General features: G+C 47.7%; 1 protein-coding gene across 1 annotated transcript in view; it reads right to left on the bottom strand.

Annotated features, from left to right (window-relative positions):
* LOC127044683 (disintegrin and metalloproteinase domain-containing protein 2-like) overlaps window positions 1-20,831 on the bottom strand; it is a 92,807-nt gene that overhangs the window by 6,436 nt on the left and 65,540 nt on the right. The window contains exons 21-22 of the mRNA XM_050939759.1: window positions 16,355-16,505; window positions 15,891-15,974 (exon numbers count right to left, since the gene is read on the bottom strand). Of these exons, the coding sequence (XP_050795716.1) occupies window positions 15,891-15,974; window positions 16,355-16,505 (235 nt within the window). The remainder of the gene's footprint in view (window positions 1-15,890; window positions 15,975-16,354; window positions 16,506-20,831) is intronic.

The following is a 20,831-nucleotide window of genomic DNA, read 5'->3' as shown; positions in this document are numbered from 1 at the left end:
TGCGTGGACTACCGTAAGCTAAATGCGGTAACTCGTCCGGACAACTATCCAATGCCAAGTACCGATGAGCTATTGGAGAATTTGGGACGTGCCCAGTTCATCTCTACAATAGACTTAACCAAGGGGTACTGGCAGGTACCGCTGATGAACCTGCCAAGGAGAGGTCAGCATTCGTCACCCATGCGGGGGTGTATGAATTCAATGTCCTTCCTTTCGGCCTTCGAAATGCACCCGCCACCTTCCAGAGGCTGGTAGATGGTCTACTAGCTGGACTGGGAGAATTTGCAGTTGCCTACCTCGATGATGTGGCCATTTTTTCAGACTCCTGGCCCGAACACCTACTACACCTGGAAAAGGTCTTTGAGCGCATCAGGCAGGCCGGACTAACTGTTAAGGCCAAAAAGTGTCAAATAGGCCAAAACAGAGTGACTTACCTGGGGCACCAGGTGGGTCGAGGAACCATAAACCCCCTACAGGCCAAGGTGGATGCTATCCAAAAGTGGCCTGTCCCAAGGTCAAAGAAACAGGTCCAATCCTTCTTAGGCTTGGCCGGATACTACAGGCGATTTGTACCACACTACAGCCAAATCGCTGCCCCACTGACCGACCTGACCAAAAAGACCCAGCCAAATGCAGTTAAGTGGACTGATGAGTGTCAAAAGGCCTTTACCCAACTTAAGGCAACGCTCATGTCTGACCCTGTACTCAGGGCCCCGGACTTTGACAAGCCATTCCTAGTAACCATGGATGCATCTGAGCGTGGTATAGGAGCAGTGCTCATGCAGGAAACAACAGATCACAACTTCCATCCTGTCGTGTTTCTCAGCAAGAAACTGTCTGAGAGGGAAAGTCACTGGTCAGTCAGTGAAAAGGAATGCTATGCCATTGTGGACGCCCTGGAAAAGCTACGCCCATATGTTTGGGGACGGCGGTTCCAACTACAAACTGACCATGCTGCACTAAAGTGGCTTCATACTGCCAAGGGGAACAACAAGAAACTTCTTCATTGGAGTTTAGCTCTCCAAGATTTTGATTTTCAAATTCAGCACATCACAGGAGCTTCTAACAAAGTAGCTGATGCACTCTCCCGTGAGAGTTTCCCAGAATTCAGTAGTTAAACAGTGTTCTTAAAATGTAGAAGTCTGTTAGTTATATACTTAGGGGTATATGTAAAGGTACATGTGTTGTAGTAATCTGTTTATTTTAAAGTTCTAGACGGAAATCGCCGCCAGTGAGCTTCCCCACTTTCTGCAATTTGGGGGGCGTGTCATAAACAGATAGCTAAGGGTTAATGTCTCTTTCACCTGAAGCACCTGACCAGAGGACCAATCAGGAAACTGGATTTTTTCCAACTCTGGGTGGAGGGAAGTTTGTGTCTGAGTCTTTGTTTTCTGTCTGCCTGCTTTCTCTGAGCTTTGGAGAAGTAGTTTCTGCTTTCTAATCTTCTGTTTCTAAGTGTAAGGACAAAGATCAGATAGTAAGTTATATGGTTTCTTTTCTTTGGTATTTACATTTCTATAGTTGCTGGAGTGCTTTGATTTGTATTCTTTTTGAATAAGGCTGTTTATTCATATTTCTTTTAAGCAATTAACCCTGTATTTTGTCACCTTAATACAGAGAGACCATTTGTATGTATTTTTCTCTCTTTTTAAAACATGTTAAAGTTTTCTTTACTGGGAAATTTCAAGGAAATTGAGTCTGTACTCACCAGGGAATTGGTGGGAGGAAGAAATCAGGGGGAGATCTGTGTGTGTTGGATTTGCTAGCCTGATTTTGCATTCCCTCTGGGTGAAGAGGAAAGTGCTTTTGTTTCCAGGACTGGGAACGGAGAGCGGTCTGAAAACCTCAATCCTGTTTCTGACCCTGAGGAATGAGAACCAGATTGTGAAGGCCAGGGTGGCACCAAGCAAACCTGCGCCGGTGAGTGGCAAGGAGGAGAAGCGGAGCCATGCTGTGAAGTTAGGGAGCGGTGCCGAGACCTGGAATGGCGCCAGGTCCAGGATCTGCTCTGCAATTGGCGGGCAGAGCATTGGCGCCGTGATCGGGAGCACCAACGCAAACTAGAACGGTATCGCGAATATGACCGGCATCACAATGGAGAGTGGCACCAGGACTCCAAACAGTGCCAGGAATGGGAACAGGGCTGAGACTCAACCTCTAGTGCCAGTGAGTGGATCGGCAACGGCTTACCCTGAGACAGTACCATCCACTGGGGCACCAGGGCTTTGGCATGGAGCAGAGGAGACCCTGATGCTGTCATGGTGAGGCAGACCCTCGCCGCAGCAAAAGGTGTCCAGGGTAGAAGGCAACTTCCACCACACTGCGGGTTGGGGAGTCCAACGGCACTAAAAACTCAACAGTTCCCCTCTCAGGACTGGAGTCGACGGTGCCACGGCTATGATCTTTTCTCCTGGGCACTCCCCTCCAGGACGCGCCCCGGTGGCTGACTCCAGGGAAGCAGGTCACAGTGTAGGTGCCGCTTTGGTCCCAGGGAGCGGGAGTGGTGCCGAGTCCATGTCGCTGATTGTGGTGTGGGTCTCGGTCAGAGTCCAACCATGGTGCTGCCTCCACAACCACTGCCGGGGACCTGAGCACCGAAGAGCTCAATGCCGGGTCCTGCTGCGCCAAAGGAGGCTGAGGATTAAATGCTGCCTCCATAAGGAGCGGCTTCAAGCAAGAATCCCGCCCCTTTTTAGTCTGAGGATGAAAAACCTTGCAGATCCTGCACTTCTTGACTTGGTGAGCCTCCCCCAGATGACACTTTAGGCAAGAATCATAAGGGTCCCCCATTGGCATGGGTTTGGAGTAGGACCTGCAGGGCTTGAATCTCAGAGATTTGGGCATGGAGCCCCGAAGAAGAAAAGTCAGGATGGAGGGTAACCACCACCAGAAACTACAAACTGATGATATCCCATTTGAGTTCCAGTCTGGGGTGGTAGGTGACAATTAAGGGTGTGCTGTCAGTGGGAGGATTTTACTGCACTGAAGCAGATTCTCCCAGTGTACTTGGACAGCTCTTTCTGAGGAGAGTGCCCTCTGTCTTATGGTGCTTGTGAGGCACCAGGGAAAAAGAACAGTGCCGGGCCTCTGCTCCTTGTTGCAGTGCCAGGAGGATCACCAATGCTGAGGGTCTCACACTAGAGCCCTTCCTTGGCCCCGAGTCGCAAACCAATGCCGGAGCGCTCCGCACCGAAATGCTCAGGCCTGATCCTTGGCAATCTGAAGCCACTCAACAAACTGGGATTCCATGAGCAGCTGCTTCAAACGGAAATCCCGCTTCTTTTTCATCCTAGGTTTAAAAGCGCTGCAGATTTTTCAGCACTGGGTCTGATGCGCCTCCCCAGACACCTCAGGCAAGAGTTGTGGGGCGGGGGGGGGGGCACAATTTGGCATGGGCTTGTGGCATGCGCTGCAGGACTTATCCTTTCTTGGGCCCCGGGACATGCTGCAAGCCCAAGGTTTTGAGGGGGACAGGGAAATATCCCACCTCACAAACTAGAACTATACTAACAACTACAAAACAAGAAGAATTAGACTAGGAAACTAGGCTAAGGAAGCACTTGCAAAGCAAGCAAGTCACAGTTCCAACAGCTGCCACAGACAGTAAGAACTGAAGGGGGGGGGGGGAGTGGGTCAGTTCGGCAGGGTCATATATTGCTCACCACGAAGGCGCCGGTCCAAGGGGTCCCTATCCAACCCGAAGGGAGCTGCTAAGGGAAAAAAGTTTCCCCAAATGACCCCATACACAGCACACAATTCCCCTGATGGGAATTGATGTAAACAAGCACTAAAAGACAAACTTTAATATCCTGTATATATCCAGGGATGAGACCATTTTTCTCTAACTAAAAGATTAAAAGTTTCATACTAAGGGTACCATTTTTGGAGAAACAAGGTGGATAAGGCAATATCTTTTCCTGGACCAACTTCTGTTGGAAAGACAAGCTTTCAAGCCATACAGAGCTCTCCTTCAGCTCACCAACAGTATTTGGTCAAATAAAAGATATTACCTCACCCACCTTGGTCTCTCCAGTATCCAGGGATAAAAACAGCTACAATTACATAACAAAGGTGTTTAATCTCTGGATACCCACCACTTGGCATAAACTCTCTGCAGCATCACTGAAATTCAGTACTGCTCCCACTCTCTCCTGTATGACAACACTCATATGCCATGTGAGTCTGCAAAGCAGCACTTTTACTGGTGGCAGCAGCATTCAACTAAATAGAGCTTCATGGTACAAAGCCACACTCTTGCATAGAGCCCCTGAATTCTGAGCTTACAAATAGAACTGTGCCAAGTTCAATTAGTACAAACAAGAATGCAAGTACTGGAAGCATAGCTGGAGGCCTAGCCTGACAGTCTGGACTTGCTGGCAGCCAGTGAAAGAAAAAGGCAGAAACAAGAACATGAAATAAATTAGTCAGGATAATAATAAACTTACTTGTCATTTTGCTGGCTAATTTATTCTGTGATCTGTCCCATGGAAAAAGTAGTAAGTGAGAGCTAGGAAACAGAGGGGGGGGTGAGGGAAATGAGCAGAAGGAAAGAGCTAGCTTTCTGACTTCAGTAAATGCAGCTCAGCTGAGGAGTTTGGAGCAGAAAAGTTCCAGGATGTTGAAAAAGGTGCCTCCTTCACAGCAGTTAGGCAGGAATGCCGTGAAGCAGTCCCCAGACTCATGGATGAATAAATGATAGCCGAACAAAAAAAAGTTATTTTGAATAATGAACATAGGTCTTCATTATTCTTTTCCTTAAGCTATTTTATCTGCATCCAGGTAGAATGGATAGAGCAAGTTAGTTCAGCGTGCTCATCTTTGTTTCCAGAATATTGACTATCAGACTATAAAGCCCCAGCTCCTGCAGTCAAGTGGATATATGACGATTTCTGCCTTCATTCTTAAAGAAAAATAGAACGTTCTAGCCCTTATGACTATGGAGAAAGCGTCAAAATGACTCCTTAAGTGCACCCTAAAGGCTCAAAAAGCAGAAGGTAGCTACAAAGGTTACAAAACCTCATGATTTTTAGTGAGCCTGACATGATTATTCAACATTTGGGGTTGGCAATACTGTACGCTCAAGAGCTCAGCTAATTCAGGCTGGACTGCTTCACCCACATTACCCCATATCACCTGGGTGAGCATCCAACTTCCTCTGTTCGATGAAGGAGGTGTTACACCATGGAATTGAACCTGCTGAGACACTTACATTTTAACCATTCAATCTGAAGAATTCCCCTGGGAATATAAAAATAGTAGCTAAGAGACCTAAAAAACACCCTCCACATTCTTTAGTATATAAATAACTTGAAATGTCGAAGAACATCCCCTAAATGGCCCCCTCAAGGACTGAGCTCACAACCCTGGGTTTAGCAGGCCAATGCTCAAACCACTGAGCTATCCCTCCCCATATAATATATGGAGATATACCTATCTCATAAAACTGGAAGACACCCTGAAAGGTCATTGACTCCAGTCAACTGCCTTCACTAGCAGGACCAAGTACTGATTTTGCCCCAGATCCCTTAATGACCCCCTCAAGGACTGAACTCACAACCTTGGGTTTAGCAGGCCAAAGCTCAAAACACCAAGCTATCCCCTGAAATTCAAGTATTATCTTTCAATTCAAAGAAAACAAAAAGCTATAAGTATTTAAAAATTCCTCCTTCTAAGAGGTAGCTTGGAATGATTACTTTGTAATAAAAAAAAAAAAACACAACTATACAAAACAAAGGCCTTAACACAGAGTCCTAAAAATTGGTTCCATATACCTAGTGATGCAAATAAACCAAACAAAACAAAACAAAACAAAACAAAAATCACAAAATTCTTCAATTGCTATAATTTATGCTTTATAATACACAACATGTAGTATCTGTGTCTCCACAAATGACATATCACAGACATTTGTTACAGACAGAACACAAACAGGTAAAGGTTTGAACGGCACCTTGAATTCACCAGCAGTTGTTGCAGACTCTCTGGACTCCGACGATCAAAAGTGAGGCAGAAACCAGAAGGTGTCACTGCAGAACCTAGGGCAAGCTTGAAAGGCACTCCAGAGGGCCAGGACTGTCCCAGGAGCGTCAGAGGGGCCGACGCGACTTGCACCCTAACCATGGAGGAGGGCCCTCTGCTGAGCTTAAAAGGGCCAGAATCCCACAACAGCAAAAAGAGTAGGCCCATAACCCTGATTACAGGGAGGTCTCTCTCAAAGGCCCAAGCGATTAAGACCTGAATTCCCCCCATAAGCGAGAGGGACGTGACCTGAGCCCCAATTACAGAATGGTCACTCTGGCTAGCCTGAAAGAGCAGCATAATGACAAGATGCTAAGAAGGGTTTTGGTCTCTACCCTAAGTTAGAGGGAGCTCTCAGGGGACCAAAACAGCCCCTAATCCCACATAAATGAGAAAGAAGTGACCTATGCCCTGCTTACAGGGAGGTCACACCGAGCAGCCTGTCAAGGGTTCGTAAGCCCAAGAGAAAAAGAGGGAAATGATCTGAACTGTAGTTACAGGGTGGTCTCGCTGCTCTAGGTACCACTGCCTCCAGATCCCCACTGATGTGACCTGCACCCTTCTTGCAGGACGGTCACTGACTCAGAAGCCAAAGGAGAAAAGTCACATGAAAGCAAAAAGGAACTCTAACTGCAGGCAGGTCTCGCCGCTCCAGGTCCCCAAAGGGCTCACTAACCCCCCGTAAGTGAGTCATGTGACCTGCCACCTAATGACAGTGCCTACTCAAGGACAAGGGACTAAAAAGAGCCAGGAGGGCCAGGGACGACACCCCAACTCTCGAAATGGGGAAAAAAAAAAAAATCACTAAACAAGGTGGTTCACATGCCAAAGGGGAAAGAGGTCCCTCAGACCTAAGGTTCTTGGCAGTCCATCATTGCCCCAGAAGGGAGAGGGACGTGACCTGAGCCATAGATGCAGGGAGACCACACGGTCTAGAGGAATTTAAGAACGGGCCCAAATGCCTTTTCAGCTTTAAGGCACGAGACCCAAACTATCAATCGTGCCACTATATGGCTAAACGAGGGCCATAAAACAAACAAACGAGTTCTTTTTCTAGTTCTGGGAAGGGCTCATTCAAACAAACCAAACCAAAATAAAAACAAAAGCTGCAGCGATTTACAAATAAAAATAAATAAAGCCCTTCCACACCCATGCACATCACGTTCGCTCTGCAACACAGGCATACCACATGACACAGCACTTCCCAAAGCAGAAAGAGAGCTAACTGGAAAAGGCTATGGGCACAAGGTATTAAAAAGGTAACAGAAAGGTCATCCTGCTCATGCCACAGGTGAGAGAAACGAGACCAGAACCCTGCTTACAGGGCGGTCAGGCTGACTAACTGGCCATAATTCTCTATTGCTTAGCTGTCAAAAGGAAATGGACCTGAGCCCTGGTTACAGGGTGGGCCATGCTGATTATCTGGCCATAATTCTATATTACCTAGGTTTCAAAGGGGAGGGATGTGTAACCTAGTTATAGGGCTGTCAAGCCGACTAGCCAGCCATAAGTGTCTATGACCTAAAGTAAAAGGACTGGAGCAACCTGACCCCTAGTTCCAGGGCAGTCATACCAGTTCGCCTGCCATAAATGTCTATCACCTGGATTAAAGAAGGGAAGAGACCTGAACCGCAGTTCCAGGTGGTCCATCTGACTGGTCAGACAGCCGGGTGTAAGGGAACGGACCTGGACCCTGGTTCCTGGGAATTCGATGCCAACTAGCCACCCAGCAGGGTTTAGCACCTAGAGCTCACAAGGGGCAAGACCTCAACCCTACTTACAGGGCAGTCAGTCACTCGGTCTCAAGGTACTTAAGGGATCAATATCCTTGTTGAATGAAAAATCAAGACCTGAACTCTTCCAAAGCCAGCGGTCTTTTTCCACTGCCTTGCTGGAGCACCACAGTGCCAAGAAAGCCAAAAAGGGGGGGGGGGGGAATAAAAAAGACCAAAACCCTAAGTTACAGGCAAATCACTGGCATCCAGCCTAATAAGCAAGCCCTAAACCCCACCAACAACAGAGACGTGAGCCGGACCCTGATTACAGGGAGGTCACCGAGTAGCATGCCAATGGTTCTTAAACCCACCACATCAAAAGGCAAGACCTGAACTCTACTTACAGGGAGGCTACATTGCCCATAGGGATTAAAGAGCTCGACCTCCTCAGAGTCACAGGGTGTCCCCTGCACCTTTTTTAAAGGGTGGTCACTCTCTCCAGATGGCTAACAGAGTCTAGGGGTAAAGAGACCTGCACCCTACTTACAGGGAGGTCTCGCTGCTTGAGGTACTGCCAGGTTCAGGCCCACTCTCTCTTCCCCCACCCCACAAAGAGTGGCTTCCACCCTAGTTACAGGACAGTGTGTATTTTAGTTACAGGACAGTGCCCAGTGCGTATTTTCTCCTGCTCTTCCATCTTCTGCATCATCTTTTCTTTCCTCCTTCCCCTTTTCTTCCTCACATGCTGGAAAGAGAGAGGGAGTGAGCAAGACAGGTTACGACAGAATTAAGAGAGTCTAGGGGTCTTCAAATATAAACAGTGCACATTAAAGTTGCTACCTTGTCTTCTTGCCTCTTCAGGCAGATAGACATCGACCTATAACTGGAAGGGAATTCTGAGCTGTCCCATCATGCGCTTTGAAGGCACACTTGACGCACAGGCCTCCAACTCTCCCAACATGCCAAAGGCTCAACTGATGCCCTACTGTGGAGCCAGGTTTCTAGCTTCCTCGCTGAAGGAACAATAATCCACACCATGTAGAGTCAAGCACAGGAGTTTATTACGCACAGCGCTGGTGGAGTGTCACTTTGTAATTAATTCTTCTGCAGTGTCTGAGCCTAATAAGCAATAGATTATATAGGGTGCTCACTAGGCAGAGAGAAGCGACAGGGCTGGGTTTTCCCAAACTCCTGGATAGCTTCCAGCAGGAAAACAAGAGAAGCACAATAAGCCAGTGGTCTAAGAGATTCCATAATGATTCCTCCCAAGGCTCAAATTAATATAGACATAGTTTGGGGGGTAACTACCTGTGTGTGTCAGCAATATGTTAAAGTGTATAGGTTAAATCCTAATTTTGGGGTCCAGGGGAATGAGGTAGCAGCAATCCCAGTTGACCAACAGGTACATTCCTGGAGATTTAAAGCAAAAAAGGTAGTAATACTTAACTGTTTATAAGTTTACCCTTGCAATTCAGTGGGCTAGAATTGGCATACATCTGTGAGGGGAGGGTGTCCTAATGCATGTCAATTATATTGGGCCTCTCCCTGAACTCTGAGATTGAGGAGTATCGTACCACTATCTCCTCCCTGCATGAGGGAGTAACCATGAGGCCTCCCTCGGCACTTCATGTGTCTATAACTTGCGATAAGGACGCCCAGTTACACTCCGAGTTATGCTGACTCTGCTCACTGACTTGAAAACACACAAGGTTATTTGTTTACCCCAGCTTCCAATTAGCTATGTATTATTCTGTTAGCCAGCCCCCATAGCCCAAGCCAAGCTGTGGACTCCGGGCCTATACGAAAAGTTCTCAGGAGAAACGGTAGGCAAGATCTTACATCCATAGCTAATGGATCCTGACCCTTCAGTCCCTCCTCTTGACCCTAGAGTTCCCTAACCCGCCAGGTCAAATATAAAACAGTTTTCAGCTTACTTCAGAGTTGCAGGTAAAGTATCAATACCATCAGGAATGTCAGAACGGACACTCTCCACCTAATTTGGCAGAATAGCACCCAGAGCCATCCCCAGGGGAATCTTCACCTGAGCTGGCATTACCCATAATTATTGATTTAACCTCCACTGCCTGATTCCGTGCCTCAGAGTACTTAACAGCAACCTGGTCCATGGTCTCCCCTATCCGAGTGTACCTCAGATGGCCTTCCCCAATGTGTCTTGGGCCTCAGCCACCAACTCCTCTATCTTCACCTGCAGGGCCAGTAGACCCTCCTCTAGATACTTACTGCCGTAGTGCCATTCCAGATCCCATGTTAGGTTACCCGTCATTGGCTGAGTACAGTGGAGCGCGTCCTGTCAGTCAGGGTTGTCCTTCGGGGGACTGTCATGCACACGGATGGATGTCTCGAGGGCAAGGCTTTCCATTTAGCTCGATAGAGTGGTTCTGGGCAGTCACACACCAGTAGGTACCGTTCATCTGGACCAGTTTTGTGTGCACCAGTTTCTCAGTGATGGCCACTTTGAACCTAGACAGATTTATTAGAACATAAGGGCATATACATAGAATTTCCTTAGCAGAGTGGGTGCAACATTCACTAGGGTACAATCCTTTCCCGGCAAACTCGGAATAGGCAATACTTTTTATTTTAGTAACATGACCTCTCCTCCATACTGGCAGAGAGGTCACCATTCTAGCTCGTTGTGAGTGAGGGATTCCCAGAGGCACAGGAGACTGAAGATTATGCTGTGACCTGTCCAAAATGGTCTTTGGACTCTCATTGATTCTCTGTTTCCCCATTCCCATGAAAGAGTACTAGGGAGATGGCCATCCAGGAGACCTGGCCATCCAGGAGCTCCGTTACAATGCCCTGTGTGGTGATGGCCAATGCTGGCCCTGCTCATCAACAACTTTCCTCCAATTCCTTTATTTTGGTACCATTTAGTAAAAGGCTGCTGAATTCTTGACCCAAGTATTTCATTATATCCGCTGAGCTGGATACAGAGTTTGACAGATCCTTTAAGATGTCTAGGATTAGTATCCAGTCCTCCCTTTTACATGGCACACTGCTTGCGTCCTTCATCATGCACCACAGGGGCATCAGGAGCCACATCAGGAAGCTCCTCATGGTCACCCTTCAGTCCTTCTTCCTGTTCACCTGTGGAGAGACTGTTAGTTTGAACCAGTGCTTGTCAATACTATTTTAAACAAACTTATTTTGGTGCCTCTGAAATGTTTTCATTTTCCCCTAATCCTTCAGTGCAGGTTTGTTCAGACTGCTGTTATTATTCAGCTGGGTTTGATTTTCTTTTACTTGGGCGTATAGGTTTTTTTTTTAAATTTATTTTATTGTTTAATACCTTAATATAGTTCTGTAACTTGTCTGCAAAGGGCCAGTAAAATCAGTTTGCAGATTCTGCCATGGTCCTTTCGGCTGTGGTTGATGGTTCAGGGGTACTTTCTTCCTTCTACACATTTTCTTATGAAGATGTTACACATCTCTTAAGGAACTGTAAGGCTCCCCCCCCCCCCCCCCCCCCCCCCCACACACACACACACACACACACCTTAAGGGGCAGGGTGGCAGATTATTACTTACAATATCCCTTCCTTTAATGAATATTTTTGCTGATTGCAGGCAAAACAGAGGAATTACCCCCATACTTCCCTGTGTTTTTATAGGCAGGCCAGGTTTTAATGGCTTTTACCTTTTAAGAGTTTAGGGAAAATTTTACTGTTCAGTTATTAAATTCATGAGGTGGTGTACCTCAGTTTCTTTTTTAATATAGTAGACCAGGTATGTCTTTGTGCTGACATTTATGGGCAGTTCTCCTTTTTTATTGGTTAGGTAATTTTCAAATCAACACAGATGCTTTCTGGCTTGCTTTTGAATTCGAAGCCATTAGCAGCTCAGAGACTGTCTTAAAAGGGACACAAATCAACTTTGAGTTTTGATTACTTTAACTTCTGCTTGCAAAAAACAGGAATTTGAAAAATAAAAACAAACAAACAAACAAACAAACAAACAATTGTGGCTCTATTTGGAGTCCTAATAGGATTTTAATTAAGTAACATGTTTTGTTTGCGTTTGTTTTACCCCTTCTATAATATACACTGCACATGTTCTGGGGAAAACAAACATCTTTTCCATAGTTTAACTTTTATAAATAACTACTTTAATTTTTACATTAGGTTTAACTGTCTTTTGTGCTTAGAGTTTTTATGTATCCGTTAACATGACAGTCTAATTACACTGAGCCATTTTAAGGCTCAGTGTTTGAGAGAGAAAGTGCATGCGCGCGCCTTATCCCTGCTGTTGCTTTAGAGGGGCACTATCTAATTTTTTATTTTTCTACCACCACTTTTATTTGCTATTTTGTTACCAAAAATAAAAATTTAGAAAAAACGTATTTTTATTTTTCTGGGTTTGATTGCCTTGTTGCAGCCATGACTTGTTTTTTTTATAAAGATATTGAACATTATGAAGCGTTGAGGTACCTTAAGGGTTAAATGCAAAATACCAAAGCCAAACACCACTAGTGATCTGTATCTAGCAAAAGTGTTTTTTTTTTTTTATAGTTTTGCAACTTTGAATGAAAAATTTAAATGGATTTAGTGGTATTTTAAAAACCAAAAACCCAATTTATTTTAAACTTACAAAACAAAGGTTTCCAAACCAGGAGTGTTGATTTAGGTTTAAGACCTTACATATGTACTTAATATATAAATTTTACAAAGCTGTTCATAGATTACATTTGTATACATTTGGGGGTAGTTAAGTTTCAATAGAAACCCCTTACTTTTTTTTAAGCAAATTTGAAATTGACTATGGACAATTTAGACAGATTGTCTCTTTGCCTGGATTATTTACAGACATTTCTTTGGAAAAGGGCCCATTTTCCTTCAGAATGGCTGCAAAGAAACCAAGAACACTTCTTTGTAACATTTTTACAACGTTACATTGCTTAATTCCCTTCTGCCACTGCAGAGGTTTTCACTTTTTTAAAAAAGTTGTTTTAAATCACTTGCTTATCTCCCAAAAATGACACCTTCATTAAGTCAGATTTCACCATCCCAAGTATTGTTCCAGGGGTCTGAATTCCCCATTCCTGTACTTTGGGTGGGTTGTTTTTTTTTTGTTTTTTTCTTATGTTGAGTATATCCAGTGTAACTGCTCTGTCTGTTTTGTCACTCCATCATTTAATGAATTCTCTCCCTGATCTGGCTGCAACATAGTTTTCTTTTTTAACTGCTGCTTGCCGAGTTTTGACATGTTTATACTCCAAACATTCAAGGGCTGACTCTCATCTCTCCCTCTGATGCCAGGGGTTTTAGTCACCCTGGCTGCTGACCTTGTTGGGAAATTTAAGTCTTCCCCTTGAGATTATGGTGTCAATCTCCACGTCTGTTTAGCCTTGATGGGGATGTGCATTTCCCCCTTTAAATTCTGTGGGCTCAATTTCCACATTGACTGTTTTAATGGGGGTGTAGGTCTTAAGTTACACACAATTGCCAGCCTTATTTGAGACTGCTATTCGAAGATGTGTACGTCACATGCTGTCGGGGGTGGGGGGGAAGAGGGGAGCTCCCCAGGGCTTGCAATGAGGAAATGGGACCAGTTTGCACTGCCTACCGCTTGCGTGCCCAGCCAGTCCTGGGCTGAACTCATGGCCAATCGCTTGCTGGTGATTTGTCCAAGTCCTCTATAAACACACTCCTTTGTTTAAATAGTACATAACCCTCTTGCACATGTCTCCCCTCCCAACTGGTACCCTTTCAAAAAACACCTCTCTGCTTGTGCTACACATGTCCAGGTTCCTTTGCACTTAAATTTAAGAAGTGGGAACAAAATGTGTATGAAAGGGGATGAGAGACCTCTATCTCTAGCCTAATGAGGTGGTAAATTAAATGTACTGGCCTCTCCTGGATCTCAGTCTCAGTTCCTCGATCAGTTCACAAGCTTGTAACCCAGATGTGCACTCATCTGAAGGAGCAATAATCCACACCATGCAGAGTCAAGCACAGGAGTTTTATGCACAGCGCCACAGGAGCCAACTGTCTTTGGTGCCGGTGGGTGCCCATCCCCCCCTACCCCTTTCTTCGCCCCTGGCCCCACCCCAACTCCATCCCCAAAGTCCCCACCCTAACTCCACCCCCTCCCTGCCATTATTGGATCCCTTCCCCAAATCCCCACCCTGGCCCTGCCTCTTCTCCCAGTGCACTATATTCCCCCTCCTCCCCCGCCCCCCTGCTCTGTGAATCAGCTGTTTCACAGCACAAGCACTGGGAGGGAGGAGAAGGTGAGCTGGAGCAGGGGGGCAGCGTGGGGCCACGGGGAGCTGCCTGTGGGTGTTCAGCACCCAACAATTATTTTCCGTGGGTGCTCCAGCCCAAGAGGGGAAAAAAAGAGGGGGGGAAACAATCTGAACTGTAGTTACAAGGCAGTTTCGCTGCTCTAGGTACCACCCTCTCCAGATCCCCACAAATGTGACCTGCACCCTTCTTACAGGATAGTCACTGACTCAGAAGCCAAAGAAGACTCACGTGAAAGGAAAAGGAAGACACCTCTGAACTCTAATTGCAGGCAGGTCTCACCGTTCTAGGTGTCCAAAGGGCTCACTAACCCCACTGTAAGCAGGTCATGTGACCTGTCACCTAATTACAGGGCAGCCACTCAAGACCAAGGGACTAAGAAGAGCCGGGAGGGCCAGGGATGTGACCTGAACTCTCGAAATGGGGGGGGGAAATATCCACTAAATAAGGTGGCTCATGTACCAAAGGGAAAAGAGGTCCCTCAGACCCAAGGTTCTTGGCAGTCCATCATTGCCTCAGAAGGGAGAGGGATGTGACCTGAGCCATAGATGCAGGCAGACCACACGGTCTAGAGGAACTTAAGCAAGGGGCCCAAACACCTTTTCAGCCTTAAGGCATGAGACCCAACCCATCAATCATGCCACTATATGGCTAAACAGGGGCCATAAAAAACAAACGAGTTCTTTTTCTAGTTCTGGGAAGGGCTCATTCAAACAAACCAAACCAAAGTAAAAAACAAAAAGCTGCAGCGATTTACAAATAAAAATAAACAAATAAAGCCCTTCCACACCCATGCACATCACGTTCACTCTCCAACACAGACATACCACATGACACAGCACTTCCCAAAGCAGAAAGAGAGCTAACTGGAAAAGGCTATGGGCACAAGGTATTAAAAAGGCAACAGAAAGGTCACCCTGCTCATGCCATAAGAGAGAGGAATGAGACCTGAACCCTACTTACAGGGCGGTCAGGCTGACTAGCCGGCCATAATTCTACATTACCTAGGTTTCAAAGGGGAGAGATGTGAACCCTAGCTATAGGGCTGTCAAGCCGACTAGCCAGCCATAAGTGTCTATGACCTAAAGTAAAAGGACTGGAGCAACCTGACCCCTAGTTCCAGGGCGGTCATACCAGTTCGCCTGCCATAAATGTCTATCACCTGGATTAAAGAAGGGAAGAGACCTGAACTCTAGTTCCAGGTGGTCCATCCGACTTGTCAGACAGCCGGGTGTAAGGGAATGTACCTGAACCCTAGTTCCTGGGAGGTCCACGCCAACTAGCCAGCCAGCAAGGTTTAGCACCTTGAGCTCACAAGGGGAGAGACCTCAACCTTACTTAGGAGTGGTCACTCGGTCTCAAGGTACTTAAGGGATCAATATCTTCGAATGAAAAATCAAGATTTGAACTCTTCTGAAGCGAGTAGTCTTTCTGACTGCCTTGCTGGAGCACCATAGCGCCAAGAAAGCCAAAAGGGGAAAGAGACCAAAACCCAGAAGTGACAGGCAGGTCACTGGCATCCAGCCTAGTAAGCAAGCCCTAAACCCCACCAATAACAGGGACGTGAGCCAGACCCCGATTACAGGGAGGTCACCGAGTAGCATGCCAACGGTTCTTAAACCCACCACAGCAGAAGGCGAGATCTGAACTCTACTTACAGGGAGGCTACATTGCCCATAGGGATTAAAGAGCTCGACCTCCTCACTGAGTCACAGGGGTGTCACCTGCATCCTTCTTACATGGTGGTCACTCTCCAGACAGATAACTGAGCCAAGGAGAAAGAGACATGCACCATACTTACAGGGAGGTCTCGCTGCTTGAGGTACTACTGGGTTCAGGCTCACTCTCTCTCTCCTCACCCAACAAAGAAGAGCGACTTCTCCCTAGTTACAGGATGGTTGTTGTGCCCGATGAGTATTTTCTCTTCTTCTTCTTCCATCGTCTGTTTTCTCCTTCCCATTTTCTTCCTCACAAGCTGGAAACAAAGAGAGGGAGTGTGCAAAACAGGATTAAGAAAACCTGTAGGTCATCAAATATAAACAGTGCATATTAAAGTTGCTACCTTGTCTTCTTGCCTCTATAGGCAGCCTTTGAGCTATAGCTGGAAGGGAATTCTGAGCGCTTCCCACCATGCGCTTTGACGGCACACTCGACGCCCAGGCCTCCAAGTCTCCCAAAGTGCCAGATGCTCAACCGATGCCCTTCTGCGGAGCCAGGTTTCCGGCTTCCTCGCTATAAAATAGATCAGCAGCACGTTATGCCTGGAGGGCAGTGAGAAATGCACTTTAATAGCAAGAGTCAGACACAAGGTGTACTGTACTGATTGGTTCAACAACAACAACAAAAAACACAAACAGGTAAATGGGTGAAGGTTTGAATGGAACCTTGAATTCGCCAGCAGTTGTTGCAGACTCTCTGGACTCCGATGATCAAAAGCGAGGCAGAAACCAGGATGCGTCGCTGCAGAACCTCGGGCAAGCTTGAAAGGAACTCCAGAGGGACAGCACTGTGCCAGGAGCATCAGAGGGGACAACGTGACTTGCCCCCTAACCATGGAGGAGGTCCCTCTGCTGAGCCTAAAGGGCCAGAATCCCACAACAGCAAAAAGAGAAGAACGCAACCCTGATTACAGGGAGGTCTCTCTCAAAGGCCCAAGCGATTAAGACCGGAATTCCCCCCATAAGCTAGAGGGACGTGACCTGAGCCCCAATTACAGAATGGTCACTCTGGCTAGCCTGAAAGAGCAGCATAATGACAAGATGCTAAGAAGGGTTTTGGTCTCTACCTTAAATTACAGGGAGCTCTCAGGGGACCAAAACAGCCCCTAATCCCACATAAATGAGAAAGTGACCTATGCCCTGCTTACAGGGAGGTCACACCAAGCAGCCTATCAAGGGTTCATAAGCCCAAGAGAAAAAGACGGGAATGATCTGAACCGTAGTTACAGGGCAGTCTCACTGCTCTAGTTACCACCCTCTCCAGATCCCCACACATGTGACCTGCACCCTTCTTAGAGGACGGTCACTTTGACTCAAAAGCCAAAGGAGAAGAGTCACGTGAAAGCAAAAGGAAGACACCTCTAAACTCTAATTCCAGGCAGGTCTTGCCACTCTAGGTCCCCAAAGGGCTCACTAACCCCCTGTAAGCGAGTCAGGTGACCTGCCATCTAACAGGGCACCCACTCAAGGACAAGGGACTAAAAAGAGCCGGGAGGGCCAGGGATGACACCTGAACTCTCGAGATTGGGGGTGGGGGGAATATCACTTAACAAGATGGCTCGCATACCAAAGGAAAAAGAGGTCCCTCAGACCTAAGGTTCTTGGCAGTCCATCATTGCCCCAGAAGGGAGAGGGACGTGACCACATGGTCTAAAGGAATTTAAGCAAGGGGCCCAAACGTCTTTTCAGCCTTAAGGCACAAGACCCAGACCATCAATCATGCCACTATATGGCTAAACAGGGGCCATAAAAAACAAACAAAGTTCTTTTTCTAGTTCTGGGAAGGGCTCATTCAAACAAACCAAACCAAAATAAAAACAAAAGCTGCAGCGATTTACAAATAAAAATAAATAAAGCCCTTCCACACCCATGCACATCACATTCGCTCTCCAACACAGACATACCACATGACACAGCACTTCCCAAAGCAGAAAAAGAGCTAACCGGAAAAGGCTATAGGCACAAGGTATTAAAAAGGCAACAGAAAGGTCACCCTGCACATGCCACAGGTGAGAGGAATGAGACCTGAACCCTACTTACAGGGCAGTCAGGCTGAGTAGCCGGCCATAATTCTCTATTGCTTAGCTGTCAAAAGGAAATGGACCTGAGCCCTGGTTACAGGGTGCGCCATGCTGACTATTTGGCCATAATTCTATATTACCTAGGTTTCAAAGGGGAGAGATGTGAAACCTAGTTATAGGGCTGTCAAGCCGAATAGCCAGCCATAAGTGTCTACGACCTAAAGTAAAAGGAGAGGAGCAACCTGACCCCTAGTTCCAGGGCTGTCATACCATTTTGCCTGTCATAATGGTCTATCACCTGGATTAAAGAAGGGAACGGACCTAGACCCTAGTTCCTGGGAGGTCAATGCCAACTAGCCAGCCAGCAGGGTTTAGCACCTAGAGCTCACAAGGGGAGAGACTTCAACCCTACTTACAGGGCGGTCACTCGTCTCAAGGCACTTAAGGGATCAATATCCTCATTGAATGAAAAATCAAGACCTGAACTCTTCTGAAGCCAGCAGTCTTTTTGACTGCCTTGCTGAAGCACCACAGTGCCAAGAAAGCCATAAGGGGAAAAAGATCAAAACCCAAAGTTACAGGCAGGTCACTTGTGTCCAGCCTAAGCAAGTCCTAAACCTCACCAACGACAGGGGCGTGAGCCAGACCCCGATTACAGGGAGGTCACTGAGTAGCATGCCAACAGTTCTTAAACCCACCACAGCAAAAGCGAGATCTGAACCCAACTTGCAGGGAGGCTACTGTTGCCTATAGGGATTAAAGAGCTCGACCTGCTCATTGACTCACAGGGTGTCACCTGCACCCTTTGTACAGGGGTGGTCACTCTCTCCCGAAGGCTAACAGAGTCAAGGGGGAAGAGACCTGCACCCTACTTACAGGGAGGTCTCACTGCTGGAGGCAGGGGTGGCTCTAGTGATTTTGCCACCCCAAGCACGGCGGGCAGGTTTGTGCGTGCCTGCACGAGGTCCTCCGAAGCCGCGGGACTAGCGGACCCTCCGCAGGAAAGCCGCAGAAGGCAGCCTGCCTGCCGCCCTCCCAGCGGCCGGCAGAGCGCCCCCCACGGCTTGCCGCTCCAAGCACACGGTTGGCGCGCTGGGGCCTCGAGCTGCCCCCGGCTGGAGGGACTGCAGGGGTCAGGCTCACTCTCTCTCTATCTCGCTCCCTCCCACCCCCAGGGCTCACTTCCCCCTAGGGACAGGGAGGCCGCTCGTGGTGTCGCACGGGAAGGGCTCGAGCCGCGTCCCCTGGAGATCGGGAGTCTCTGTCCTGCTGTTTCTAAGGTCCAGAAGCAGCAAGTCCCGCTGGGGCGGGACAGGACAGGTGCCCCGCCGCTGCCGCCCTGCGTGTGGAAGCGGACTCCGAGGGCGGGGCGGGGCGGCTCATGCCGCGAGAGGCTCGGTCGCGGAGCTGCCAGCCCCCGCAGCTGCTGTCTCGGCCGCTGCCCCCGCTCGCTGCGGCGAGGCCAATTTCTGCCGGCTCCGCGGACCGCCCACAACCGCGCCCAGATTTCCAGCCAGTCACAGAGCCTCTGTCCCGCCCTGCCAGGTCTTCTCCTCCCCGCCCCTCGTCCTCTCACGAGACCTCGCCAGGTGCGGGGCTCGAGCCGCAAGGCTGTTTCCTGCCAGCTCCGCGGACCCCGCATATCTAATATGGGTGTAGTTTGGGTGAGCAGGGGGCAGCAGTGACCCCTCCACCTGCAAGCCATATTAAAAAGTGGGGGACATGGCCCGCTGCCCCCACCCCCATCTACAAAGGCTACAGCCCCCTTGCCCCCACCCCAACTGGAGGCATTGTCAACAGTACCAAGAGTGCTGTAGGGTCTGGGTGCCTGGCCAACAGCCTCCTGCTCCTTGGGGGTACCAGGAGCCCCTGCTGAGTTGCTTTCAGCTGCATCCCTAGTGTAGCCTCCACCTCTTCCCAGGCAGCTGAGCCCATGGTGAAACGTGGGACTGGCTTGGCACAGGCAGCCCGTGAGAGGGTGAGGCAATAGCATCACAACAGAGCCCTAGCTTTGTGCAGACAGTGCCCTCACCCTCACCCTCCTCTACCACAGTATAAGGGAGAGAGAGGCCCACCTCCGCTGGCTCCTCTTCCCCCATAATGCTAGGTCATGCCACAACCCAACTTCTAAAATTTGCCATATTGCATATGTAATAGACGGTACATGCACAGCGCTGATTTTAAGGTGTAATTGTAGCTGGTGCAGACGTACCCAACCCAGCTTTTATTTACGCGGCACAGGTAACAGTTGTAGAGAAGATTTAGCATCAGGGGTTCCAGTGCTGGTTAGCAACCTCAGTACCTAGCCAAGGTCCTCAGTGCCCTTGTACTGGGGCAGCCAGTCTGTACCCCCAGGTCTACATTCCATTGTTGCCTGCGCTCGCTGGATTAAAACTAGTGCAGGTATATCTACCGCTGCCACAACTGTACTTTAATTTGTGGTGCAGATGTACCCTTAGCCTTATACGGTGTGAGACAGCTCCTCATCAGCATTTAGAAAACTTTGAGGTTTCCCTTTTAATGTTTGTTTTACTCCTGGTTTTAATGTCTCTAAAGGCAGTGTATTAGATTTCTTTTTGCATGATCTAATGCAGGGGTCGGCAACCTTTCAGAAGTGGTGTGCCAAGGTCTTCATTTATTCACTCTAATTTAGGGTTTCGCATGCCAGTAATACATTTTTAGAAGGTCTCTTTCTATAAGTCTATAATATATAACTAAACTATTGTTATATGTAAAGTAAATAAGGTTTTTAAAATGTTTAAGAAGCTTCATTTAAAATTAAATTAAAATGCAGATCCCCCGGACCGGTGGCCAGGACCTGGGCAGTGTGAGTGCCGTTGAAAATCAGCTCGCGTGACACCTTCGGCACACGTGCCATAGGTTGCCTACCCCTGATCTAATGTATAAAGAGAGCAACTGTGGTTTCTTCATTTTGCTGGCCACTGAAGGTACGTCTGTACTAGAGCTGGAACGTGTAAATTCCAGCTCAAGACATACCTGCGCTAGCTCTGATTAAGAAAGAATGCTGAAAATAGAAGTGCAGCCATGGTGGTGTGAGGGGTTGGTTGCCCTGAATATGTACTTTTGGTCTCT

This window comes from Gopherus flavomarginatus, chromosome 2 (genome assembly GCF_025201925.1).
Source record: "Gopherus flavomarginatus isolate rGopFla2 chromosome 2, rGopFla2.mat.asm, whole genome shotgun sequence".
Taxonomy (NCBI): Eukaryota; Metazoa; Chordata; order Testudines; family Testudinidae; genus Gopherus; species Gopherus flavomarginatus.
Note: the sequence above shows the minus strand (reverse complement) of the source record. Positions and strands in the feature narration are given on the sequence as shown.